This window comes from Netta rufina (genome assembly GCF_964035555.1).
Source record: "Netta rufina genome assembly, chromosome: 4".
In the NCBI taxonomy this organism is placed as follows: domain Eukaryota; kingdom Metazoa; phylum Chordata; class Aves; order Anseriformes; family Anatidae; genus Netta; species Netta rufina.
In genome coordinates, this window is record NC_140127.1 from 33,112,151 (window position 1) to 33,125,222 (window position 13,072).

The following is a 13,072-nucleotide window of genomic DNA, read 5'->3' on the forward strand; positions in this document are numbered from 1 at the left end:
TCTGTCCTTGTGTACCAACGATTTTGTAGTCACGTCTTCCTGTCTAACCCCACCCCTGAGCTATTACTAAAAAATGCAACTCCAAATGAAAGTGAAGATCAACTGATAAGAAATTGTTAAAAATATTTAACAGAGGGGCTGTAGGTGTTTTCTTGGCTGTGTAAATTTTCATTATTTACAGGAATGTTGTCATTAAATGCTAATAATCTGAGAGTATACACACCCACATGGGCTCTTCTCCAAGTTTTCCAGTCAAATGAGACAGAATGTGAACTTGAACACACAATCGAGAGAACAAATGCTTTACAAAATTGGCTTTCTGTCTTTTCAGAGTCTTTAAGCTAAGCTGCAACCTGGTTTTCATTAGAAGGGGTTGGGTGTAGTTGTATAATCTGAGAGTTTTGGACAAGTTTCTGTTAAGATAGCAACCTTGGGGATAAACCAATTTGGCAAGCCCAGTACAACGTATAGGGAACCTCAGATTGACGTTACATAGTTGTTTCCTCTTTGAGATGTTAACCACTTTGTAATCATTTGTTCTTTCTTCACTAAGCCAAGGACCCTTGTCATCCATAAGAGCAGCAATCAAGAGATGTAAGTCTATTTTTCTTACTTTTTGAGAGTCATAATATTGTAAGATTGCTACATCTTGATTTTTATTAACTGGTTAACTTTTTATGTGAAAAGAAAGCTGCTAGCAATGTCTGTCGTGTTTTTTTTTTTTTTTTCCTCCTCGTGTTAGACCATCTTTTTGCTTTGCTGGTGGTCTGTTCTTTCTTGACAGTTACTAACATTTTCTTACTTGTACACTAGAGCATTCGTGTGCAGATATGATTGATCCATCTCTGAAGAACATGGCTTATATATACCCAGTTTTTCTCCATTGACAAAACAGAAGTTCAATTCATTTCAGGAGAATGATTTCAGGAGAAATCCGTAGCACCTTTCCATTTGGGACGGGATTTGTTGCATGCACATGACTCATTTCAAAAATAAATGAATAGTTTGTAATCTTGTATGAAAATACAGTCTTTTTGTCCCTGATTTTTTTAACTCCTCTTTCTCTTTCCCTGCTCATGATGTTTCCAGATAGAGAATTTCTTCAGCTGCATTCTCTGAAGTACTTTATACTGTTTCTTTTTCTCCCTTTTTCATTTTTATTTCATTTCTGTCCATGATTTCAGTTTGGTACTCTCAAAACAACCTTGAGGATTCTGCCACAGGGAGGAAATACATTAGTGTGTATGATTTGTTTCTACTGATTTGTTTCCCTCGATCTATTAGTAAGGGACTCATTAGTATGGATTAGGTTGGAGGTAGTCAAAGAGGATCATGAAAGCTTTATTCAGAGCAAGTCTACATGATGCTGTAGTTAAAATGCAGCACTTCATCTGTGCTATTGCTGCCACAAATAGGATACTGGAAAACAGAGAGCACCAGATCACAGAGGGCCTTTGTCATGGAGTCAGGAATTGATTCAGACTGCCTAAGCTCCAGACCCTCGTCTAACTGATAAACTGTGTAAAAGATCATTAAGCAGTTGATAGATGTATGGTTCTGAAAATACAGTAGCAAGAGATACCTTCTTTTGAGGCTTAGATAAAAAAAAAAAACTAAGTTCAAAAATTCTAGTCAAGAAGCCCTGACACATATGCTATATATAATTATACTTAATAATATTAATATGTGAATAACCATGATAAAATATGAATAGTATGTGAATTCTACAGATGATAAGCTAGAAAAAAATCTCCATGCACATATTATAGCATTGTACATGAAACTATGGTTTTATATATATATATATACACATATATATATGCCAGTAGCCACACCTGAAGATGGATCTAACTTAAAAATGGACCCTGAATAATTCCTAACTCTGCTTGCCATTAATCTGGAAAAAGTATGGTATTCTCTGGAAAAATATTTTTCCCAACAGTGCTAGAATTTTTTTTCTTAATCAGAGCTTTGGTATGCTGTTCACACCTAATTTTCGAGAAACACAACAGGTATCTGCAGGGTTTCAACTTTCCAACCTATGGACAATGCTTAAGCTTACTTTATACTGCTAGGTCTCTTCCTGTTTTGTGGCCAAAGAGGAAGAGGGCTTATTTTCCTTTTGGCCACCCTGACTGCAACTCTGTATAAGAAGATGGTGTTGTTTTTCTTCTGTTGTTTGATAGCTCAGTAGAGTCCAGAAAAGTGAGCGCAAGATGCTTGAAGAAAGCAAGCACGTGAAAACGAGATGTTCTCAGCAGTCATTTTTCATCTGAACTCTTCAGGAGTTACCCCTGGGTTTTTAATGATGATCTCAGCTGAGAACACACCTCTAAAGCCAGCTCACAATGAAATCAGGGGAATGATTTTCACGGACACCCGAGACAGCCACATGCCAAAGAAAACAAAAAGGAGCAAGCTAAGTGCTGCAATAGTGATACAAAGGGGAATGGGGCTTTTGCTCGCTTCTCAGCTCTTCCAGAACAGGGGGGCATTAAGGAACGGGCTGCAGAGGCAAGTCTGCTGCCATAAAATATTGGAAGAACCTGTAAACTTGTTCCTCATTCTGTCCTAAGCAAATATGTGGCTGAATGAAGGATGTGTAACAGCTTGTATGCACTTCGAGGCTGTGGCTTGTCATTTGGCAGGTTTGCAGCCGCTTTTGGCTGTGCATTTTGTTTGTTTTCATTTTTGTTTTGTTTTGCTTGGGGGCTTCCTAGGTTCTTTTGGCTCCCATTTTTTCCTAACCAGATCAATTCCATGACCTCATTCTCTCCCCATCTGCACAAACATTTGGGCTGGCATAATGCAGGGACTGGTGCAGAGGCAGGAACATACAGCCCGAGGAAAGGTGTGGGAAGGGAAGGAGTGAAGTGTCTTCATAAATCGCTGCTGTCAAATTTGAGTGAAACTGCAGGCTTTCCCAAAGGGTGTACTTAACACAGATTTTATTCAGCAACAATGCCAGCCTCTCTGGTGCCCAGCAGTTCGGTCAGCTGTGGGAAGGTATTTGATCTCACTGTGGGTGGGGAGAGGAATCCCCATCATGTTGCCCCCCACCCCACCTCCGCCCCAGATAATTTTTGACCAGTTCCCTCACTGAAGTTGTCCAAAGAAGAACTGGAGCCAGGAAGGAGAGGCAGAGAACAGACCTCTGCTAGGGGGGCACGCTCCTTCCCCTGTGCTGCCAGTGGTCTGAGCCCAAGGTGAGCAGGGGCAGGGAGATAAAATGGACAAAAACCGTAGAGAAAGTGCTTAGTTTTACATATATTTACCATTCTGAACTCACTCACTGCGGGGTCATATAAGTGCTAATGTTGGTTCAAGAGAGGGAACAAAAGTCTCTCTTTTGAAGAGGAATTGGGCAGCATCTCTTTTAGCTACATTCAAGCATTAAATCAGCGTAGCTCTAAGGTCAGGCAGCCTGACATTTCTCTGAGGTGCCTGGAAACAGAACTAGAAGAAAAGGAGCAAGACCTCCCCCTTGTGCCAAGAAATATGTTCAGGAGAAAAGCCTCAAGCCTGTTATTTCAGGGATGTGTGAAAATTTCCCAGTAGTTTGAAACTCTGCTTCTACATAACTAGTGTTATCAGATCTTGGATGACATTAGGCTTTTCTGGTTTAGGCTTGAGGATTACCTCATCATTTTAGCACCCCTTGAAGAGTGCATCTCTGCATGCATGCAGCACCCTCACTATTGCAAAGGCCCTAAGTGTGGCCTCTTGCATAGAAGCAGGCTGTCAGCTTTGTTGGTGTATTACTTAGCAGGTAGGGGAAGGAGTGTTTGCTCGCAATTGTGGCTCTCTCTGAGACCGTAAGGAATAACTTTTATCCCCAGGCAGCTATTCAGGGAGAAGAATAACTTCTCAGTCTAATGGTCTGCTTACTTTGTAGTATTGGTGGTAGAAATTTCTAGCCTGGTGTTGGAAAAGCATTGAGGGAAGCTGTATTTTTAAATATTAGCACATTTGCTTGTTGGAGAAAGTAACATTATTACTTTAAAATCCATTGATAACAGTTAATATGAAGGAAAATCGGAAGGATCGTAAAATCATTAAGGTTGGAAAAGACCTCAAAGGTATCAGGTCTCACTGCCCCCCAGCCACCACTATTACCCACCAGCTGTTTACTGACAGCTGTGGGAAGGGATAATAAATAAAAATCATCAGAAAAATTTGAAGCTTCATTTCACGCAAGGTTTGGGCTATTTGAGGCTATGGTTCCAATCTGTAATGGAAAATGGAACTTGCTTTTTTAAAGCAGTCTGCAGTGACAAAGCTGTTCAGTATTTCATACAGATTTGCTAATGGAAATATACAGATATTATTATGCAGTGTTTCTTTTGTGGAAGCACTCAGTGCGCACAGCAGGAGGCTATCTCTGAGCAGATCCTTGAATGAACTTCATAGTTTCCTCTATATTGCCTAAAAAAGTTGCCTGAAAGACTGTAAATTCTAGCCCAGCTCTTTTCAAAAGACTCAAAAGTGCACGCCAGACTTCAGTTGCCACCAGCTCATCTGTATCATTGCAATTTACGGGTTTGTGGTGTAATGGCTGTTAGAAAGTGTGCTTATACGGGCATCTTGATCTCAGAGCTTGAAGTGCCTCCAGCCCCATAATCGGCGTGTGTTTCAAACAGAAATGAATTGACAAGTTCGCTTGAAAAATACAGCCCAGAGAAGGAACTGTAGAGGAAAAACATTCTCAAACGTAAGCATCCAGCACAGGCACTACCCTGCGCAGCCAAAACTATTTAACCAGCTTTACCCACTGATTTGTGTACAGAATGAATCTGTAAGTCACTCATCTGTTCCCTGCTTACAGTATTACCATTAATCCTTTACTCACTTGAAAACTGCTATAATAGGTTAAAAACTGTTTGTTTGTTTTTCTGTGGAAAAACATTTGGATGCCTCATTGACACTCATGGAAATAAATATCTCTAGTGACAATATTATGGGGCGATTTGACATTCTTTCTTTCCCTTGAGACCAATAAAGTTATAAGAAGAAAATGTGTGGATTTTATGTGCTGGGTTTTCCTGTCCCACCCCTTCTTTAACCACTTTGCTTACTTTTTACTTAAAAACCACTAAATATAGGCTCCTGAAAATATTAGCACTTCTCACCCAGAGCTTTTCTTAGTGTAGAAGTGGAGGTTTCTATTTGTCAGTATGCAAGTCCACACTGAAATAATTTTGTATTGACTCCCCTAATGGAGGAAATGTGTTTGTTTTTTTTTAAATCTTAAAGCTGTCATAATTTGAAATCTGAAGGAAAAATTAATAGCACACTTTTTCAAGGCAGTCCGCAAATGGAACGAAGAACAGACTCACAGCATCCAAAGACCACTCCTGCCTTGGAACTCCAATGAATGCGTGAGAGCAGAAGATGCAGTAGGTTTCACCTCTGCTCCTCCTGTGGATTTAAGAGCTCACAAAGTAAAATGCTGGAGGAGTGTGGTTCTAACAAAAATAGGGAAGCAAAAAAAGGGGAGCAAGTGATGGAAGGAGGGATGAATTTTGTTGAGGTCCCTAAGAAATGCTTATCTTAAATGCTTGTGCAGATGATTCCGTGAGCGTTCAGGACTTTTTGTTTCAAGCAGCAGAATGGACACATTTTGAAAACATAAATAATGGTGTAGGTGTTACTCCTTTTTGAAAGGAAGTGTTTGTATCTACTAGTGAAGTTATTTTTATATAAGTAATGTTAACGTGGTGCTTTGAAGTGAGTTTACTTGTTTAGTTGAAATTTTTGTACAAAAATATTTGATGGGTTATGTAGATTTGTATGCCCCACTGTAGATTTTTTAGCTTTTCTTTAGAAAGTAAAAAGGTCTTACAGATATTTATTTTTATTTGTTCTAATAATTTAATAAATATAATTATGTCTAGAGTCTCATGGGAGAAAATAGTATGTAGTCTTTATCAGGAAAAGGAGAAAGATCGAAGAAATTGACAGGTTTATCAGTTTAGTTTTACATCCTTCATTAATTAGCTTTAATTTCTTTACCATTTCTTTTAATAGCCTTTACCATTTGGGTGTACCCTGAACAGTTATTAAATACATTTACCAAATGAATGCTTCTTCCATCCTCTTTGTAAATCTAAACTTGGAATAGGTTGGTTTGGTTGTTTGGGGTTGTTTTTGCTTGTTTAATAGTCTTCCCTTTAATGTGTGGGTAGGATGAACGCTGTGTTAAGATCTGTGAACAGCAAAGTGAAGGTGAAGTGTCAGTTATATCGGGGATTTCTGGTTTTTACAGAACTGGGTTAGGAGATGTGCAGTTATGGCTGAAACTTTGAGGTGTGCCTCTTACCTTGGTCAGCATGCCTGACTGTACCTCTTTGTTGGAGTTTGTATTGTGGGATCCCAGCTTCTTGCCGGCTGGATCAGCTCCTCAATGTCACCCAGTATTTTTGGAGAGGAAAAAGCACGGACCCAAATAAACCCTGATTTAAAGCCAAATAAAGCATTCAAAATAGATTGGACTTCCCCTCCCCATGTTCCTACAGTGGCACTTTGTTGAGCAATACAGTGGAATTTTCCATACTCAGTTATATTCTTCATGGTTAATTTATGGCAGGGAAAACATCTGAACACCCATTGTTAAAATCAGTGTGGAACTAGAAATAAAATCTGATTTATTTCGTTTTTTTAAGACACTGTATGGTGAATAGACGTTACAGTTGTCCTTTTAAATCTTTGGCACGTGCGCTGTCCTTGTGTGACTAACCCATTTGATCGTGGTTTCTGGCACTCTGGAGCCTTGTTTTTTTCTCCTTCACCCCCTCTTCCTCTTCTGTAACCCCTTCTTTTTTTCCTCTAGCACTCATGAATAGTGCACATCAAAAATGCCCCGTGGAAGAGGTATGTCTGACACACAACTCTGCAATTCTTAAATCAAGTGCGCTTTGCTGATTTCAGAGATTCCAGCTCTGAGCCTTTGGCACAGGAACAGCACAATCGTCAGCTTCTGCACAATAAGTCTCTACCGTTTCCTAAATTGTCCTTGCTATGCCAAAATCTGTCCCTCAGATAATTTTCTTTGCCCTTAGAAGAGATCAAAAGGAAAACATAATGTGGCCATTGAAAAAATCATTTGAATATAAATATGGCAAAAAGAAAAACTAAGGGGTCAGGATTCACTTATTTTGCCTAACTTAAAGCACTTTTTTTTTTTTTTAATGTTGCTAACCTTTAATGCACAAGAGATTAAACTTTAGGAAACTTTTTTTTTTTTCCTTTTATATAAAGGAGGGTGAAATACTTTCTTAGATTTTGTGCCTTAGTATTCTTCCTTCTTTAAAACTAACAAAAAATAATTTAATAAAAGAGATAGAAGAACACATCTCAGAAATGAGCCATCAAAAACAAAGCCAGATATGCTTAACACTTCTCTGTTTTATTCATGGATTGTTTAAGCTAAAGAAAAACAAATTTCAGCTCTAGGGTTGCAATGCAGGAGGCAGGAACATAGGCAAGGAAGAAGGATGGTCTCTCTTGATGGTAGCTAGAACACAGAATGACTTAAACTGATGATGAAACCGTGTCCTAAACCTTTTTAAAACCTTCCCCTCGTATTTAATACAAATAATCTTTTTCAAAACCTTGGCCAGTCTTAAAATCTGGAATATATGATCGGATGCTGTGTGCTCTCTGTCTCATTTGTGGTGGCTTGGTATGGGCTATGCTGTTACCCTCATCTTACTGCTGTGGTGGTACATTTTAACTTCTTCAAAACTTCTGTTTCTTTTGTTTAAATAGCTTCTCGGACTTCTAGCCATAGTGAACAGCAGAGGGATAGAAGGTAAGATGCAGTTATTTATTTTGCATTTAGATGTTTCTCTAAAACTTGTTCGATTGTGTCTTATTACTTTCTACATCGTTCTTTTTTTTTTCTTTTTTTTTTTCCCCTCATCCTTTTTGTGTTTAAAAATAAATTATACTTGGAGTAAAATAAAAATACTGTGATACTTAAGCACAGGGTGGACTAAGAGTTTGCGATTTCTGGTCGAGTGCTGTTTGTGTCCTCAGAAAAGGAATGCAACCAGCCAACAAACCTGTGTAGAACTGTTTCACTTTGCTGACATCTATTTACAGGATCACTTCACAATGAAAATAAGCACACTTTCAGGTCTCATTCCATTTTCTCAAAAGATTTGAGAAAGGAGGTCACCAACCTGAATAGCTGGTGAACCGAGTCTGCTGTTACTTCAGGTGTGAAGGAACTGCATCCCCCCGTTTAAATTTTTTACAATCATTTTAAAAGTTATGTTTCTGCAGTTTTTCTGATAGCAGACCGAGGCTTCTGTAGCAGATGCTTCATCTACTCACAAAACTCACTTCTCAAAATGCATCTTATGCAGGATTCTAGATTAATCAGCAGTGGCTTGGGGGCTGTAGCTGGGAAACAGAGGCTCTCGCTGCAGCTTATCCTCTAAAGCAGTTGGTACAGTAATAAAACAGCGGCAGTACCTAGAGGTCCTAAAACCCATGGCAATCCCTGTTATGCTAGATGCTCTAAGCAAATAGGCCCTGTCCCAAAGGCCTTATGAAGTGGGCTCTGGCTTTCCTGTAGCACAGTGGGAGGCTTCTCCAGAAGTCTTTGGGGCAGACAATCTTTCAGGTAGCCAGCCAGAAGCAGATTTGACTATCCCACTGTTTTCGCATTGCAGCAGGCTAAAGGCACATGCATGACTAGTTCTCATTATCCTGTGAAGACTAGGACTACTTCCATCTAATTGAGTTACACTTGTATTTAAGTACTTTAAGCATGTAAATTATTTCACTGAAGCCAATAAACCTACTTTTTGGCTTAGTCATTTAATTAGGTGCTTTGAATGGAAGCCTAAGTGCTTGTTAGAAAGGTCAGGTAAGTTGCTTCGAAATCGCAGAAAGATATCTTTGGTTAAATCAAAAAGACTTGAACTGTTTTGATTTTCCATGCTGAGAAAACCTTGGTCTTTTACATTTAAAGAAACTATTCTAAAACATTTTAGATAATTATTCTCATTTGCCTTCGTCTCTAGGCGTCCTGAAATTACAATAGTTGCTGCTGAACCCCTCCGGCCGTCCTCCTGGTTTCCAGGTGCAAGCCCTGTTGCTCCTCAGGGATTAGGATTCCCTTCTTCTTCGTCTCATGCTCAGTGGAGGACAAATGAGCTTATTCCAGCTGAGGTGAGCATGGATTTACATGAGGTGTGTTTGAATTATAAAGGTAAATGAAAAAAAAGGTAAGAAGAGAGAAACAGTATTATCACTAGGAGTTTTTACTTGCTTAGGCTTTCATGACAGTGAATAATAAAAGATAGTGATCTTTTCTTCTGCATATATTAATTTAGTATTTTTAAAATTACATGTATATTTTTATATATATATATATTTTTTTTTTTTTTGCTTTTTGTTTTTTAAGGATCACATCTGGACATACATTACTATTTCTCTCTCTTTGTCTTGTAGCTTCCACCGTCTTATGAGCAGGTGATAAAAGAAATTAATCAAGTGCAAGTCAATACAACAAATAACAATAATGCTGCTGCTTCTAGACATACCACTACTTCTGCAACGCAAACTGACTTTCCAGAGGAACTAATCAGCCGTTTGCCAGCAAGTAATGTAAAAAACAGTGTGCCTGCACACTGGGAATCTGCAAGCTATCCAGGTGAGATTTTTGGATTTCTCATTCATAAAAATCTTAGGCTGTTTCTTGAAGATGTTCTTCGTTATTGATCTGTGCAGCAGTTAACATGAATAACAGTTACTTTTCTGGGAGTGATTGATGCTGCAAATTCCTGCAAAGCTGCTCTCTTCTGAAGTACTATTGCATTCACGTTTAGACTACAATTAAAACTTCTTCTGCAAGGAAGATGAGTAGTATCATATGTCTTTATGACTTTACAATAAAAACCTTTAATGTTTTCCTCAATTCAGCCATAAGGGCAATTGCTTTGGGGCTAGTAGAGCTCAGATGTCCAATTGGAGTAACAGCAGTTACACATTCAGGCTGAAAAGTAACTGGCTGAATGTGCAATGCTCAGATGAGGAAATCACTGTGCTATTCCTTGGTCAAAATGTTGCTTGCATACCCTTCCTGCTGCAAGCTAAGAGGTTTTGAACTCATAGCATGCAGATGCCGTATGTTTTAGCAATCTTCAGCTTCTTCCTGGAGTTCATATATTTTTTTAATTTGTTTTTTTTTTTTTTTTTAGAAAGAGAATTGCAGTTTCACACACAGCACTAAGTTCTGAACAAAAATCATTGTTTCACACCCTAATGATGATAAAAACTAATATAAATCAAGTGTTCTAGAATAGATAACTGAAACCTTTTCTTTTCTTTTTGTAGGGCAAAGTCCTCTGAAACCTCCTAGGCCTTCTGCATCTCTTCTGAATAGGTCTTCAGAAAATGAGACTTCCTTAATAGGTTTTGATGCTTCTGAAGGTCAGAAGCACCAAGAAAATCCCAATGCTGTGATATGTCCTGTGCCAAAGCCAAGATCAAGAACCAATCTCAGACCTGTGGTCAAAAATACTGAAAGTCAGATAAGAGACAATGGGGAAGAAGTGAACCAGTCTAACACAAAGAGACAGCAACCTTCAGCTGAGCAGTCGTCTGTGTTAGATGATAGCTTACTAGACAATCATTTGGCAGTGGACAGCATGAGTACAGGGAAGAGCCAAAATAGTATTGTTTCAAGGATCAAAGTTTTTGAAACCCAAGGAACTAATGATACCTCAGGATTAGCAAAGAAACCAGAAATTGCGCCTCGTTCATTCGCCCCAAGACCTGTACCTGCAAAGAAGCCAGTAGTTGCTCCAAAGCCAGGGCTAAGCAGAGTTTCGGGAGATTGGGATGCATGGACAGAAAGCAAATCAACACCTTCTTCCAAGGAATTGCAGCTTCAACCTGAAGCAGTTGGGAACAGTGTTGCAACCAAACCTGAACTGCCAAAGAAACCAAAACCGGGCCTTGTAAAAAGTAGTAGTAGTGATTTTCTTGATACAAAGAGTGGATCGGTTGCAGAGAACAACAACGGACAAAAGAAATATCCTGTTCCTGCTCCAAGGCCTCTCATTCCTAAAAAGTCACCTAGTGCAGAAAATCCTGCCTTTTCTTTGGCCACGCTAAAACCAATTGCTGCACCCCCACGGGCTCCTGTATCTGCCCAAGAAAAAGTTTCCAAGTCTCTGGGGGAATTGTCACCTGCAGCCAATTCCTCAGCACCCACTTTGCAAAGTAAACTAGATGTGGAAGGAGATCTGATCAGTTTTGATGATGACGTTTTGCCCTTGAGTCCACCTTGTGTCGTTAAAGATAGCATCAGTTGTGAAGCAGCAGCAGGTAAGAAGAAAAAGTTTTAAACTGTCCCTGTGGTTACTGTTTGCAGGTGTCTGTTCCTGTGTGAATTGTGCCTTACCTATTCTGCCTGCCTTGACAGGGTCTATATGTGCATGAAATTCTTTGTTTTCCATTATGTCAAGAACACTATGAAATTACATGAGTTTTGGGACTTGGAAGGTTTTCGGGCTGTATAAATCTCAGAGGTTGCCTGCTGGATTTATTACACAATTACTAAAATAATGATAAAAGACTTCATGTTACACACCAGATGTTCCCTCCAGAATGTATCACAATTCTCTCTCAGAAACTTGGGACATCTTATCTCTTGCCATCTAATCTGCCTAATTTATTAGAATGCCTGAAGCTCTGCAGTGGAATTCTCCTGAGCATAGGATGTTTGTAGGTATTGTTCCATTAGGTCATCTAGAGAAGCAGCAATGTTTATTATTTAGGGAGAATGGTGATCAAACACACTGGAATACTCTGTTTCACCAGTGGCTATTTATTTTCTCTCTCCTATCTTTGTCTATTGTGTTGTCACGCAACTATATACTTGTTATGCAACTTCAGATTTTTCTGAAAAATTAAAAAAGTTATTTCATACAGGTGGATTAATTACTACAACTACATCTCTCTCATAAACTTAGTTTGATTCCATCAAACAAGAGGCCAGCTAAGGCCATTTTATAAAACTATGATTTAGGTAGCTTAAGACACAAGTGGGTGTTCAGCTGTCACTAAATTTAACAGCAATGGGGTTTTCCCTCCTAGTATTTGAGTATATCAAATTTAGCCCACCAACCTCTTTGCAATCCAGGGAGAGCTCTGCTTTAAAACAGATGGCGTGTCATACAAAATGCATGTTTCAAAAACTATGATTTTTAAATCCCACCCTCCCCCCTTTTTTTTTAAACCTCATTTATCATTAAACATCTCATCACTCTGCAAAGAGACACCCAAATAGTGTAGTTGTCAGAGTAAATCAATATTAATGATTGTTAGCAAGTGTGATTTCTTTACAGGTAGTGGATTATATTGTTAGCTGGAGTTCTGACTTGTTACCACTTCCATTTTACGTTGGCATAAAAAGCCCAAGGCAGATGTAGGAAGTCCCTTAAAGCTGTAAACTGTTCAGGTCAACATGTACAGACATACAAACCTCAAAACAGCTTATGAAAGCAGTGAAATAAAGCAACAGAAGGTCCTGCAGGAGAGGTGATTAACTCTACAGGGATCCGCTTCTTCTTTTTTCTTGGACTGATGGGCTCCAGGAGCACTGCAGAGACCGTAGCAAATCTAGAAGGAAGAAAAAGTACCAGGTAAGTGGAGAGGAGTTTTGAAGTGTGTGACTGACAGTACCTAGCTGGGAACAGAGTTCAGATCATCAGGTCTGGAGACTGCAATTGTACAACAGCCACTGTGCATGTGGTGGTTTTAGAAGAAAGTTAGAAGCAGGAGCGATGATTCTTGGTTTCTGTGCATTTGAGGGAAAACTTGTAGTTTCAGCCTTTTGATGATTAGATGCAATAAACAAAGGGAAAATGTAACTTCCAACTAGAAGGCAGCGATGAAAGAGAATTCTTACGTTTTGAAAGTGAATAAAAAGGAAAGTGATGTTTTGGCTGTGTGCCCTAAGAGTCTGCCTTTCCCCCACCCTGAAAAAATATATAATGATAATTCTGTTAAATCAAAAGTTCAGTCATCCCAAAGAAAGAAAAAATCAGCTTTC

General features: G+C 39.0%; 1 protein-coding gene across 3 annotated transcripts in view; it reads left to right on the forward strand.

The window, feature by feature from the left end:
- SH3D19 (SH3 domain containing 19) overlaps nt 1-13,072 on the forward strand; it is a 79,119-nt gene that overhangs the window by 36,310 nt on the left and 29,737 nt on the right. For 2 of the 3 annotated variants that reach the window (XM_084285618.1, XM_084285617.1), the window contains exons 3-7: nt 554-594; nt 7,768-7,810; nt 9,033-9,180; nt 9,463-9,664; nt 10,348-11,343. In XM_084285618.1, the coding sequence (XP_084141744.1) occupies nt 554-594; nt 7,768-7,810; nt 9,033-9,180; nt 9,463-9,664; nt 10,348-11,343 (1,430 nt within the window). Of the gene's footprint in view, nt 1-553; nt 595-6,829; nt 6,871-7,767; nt 7,811-9,032; nt 9,181-9,462; nt 9,665-10,347; nt 11,344-13,072 lie in introns of all 3 variants that reach the window. The other variant, XM_084285616.1, reaches the window with a different exon arrangement.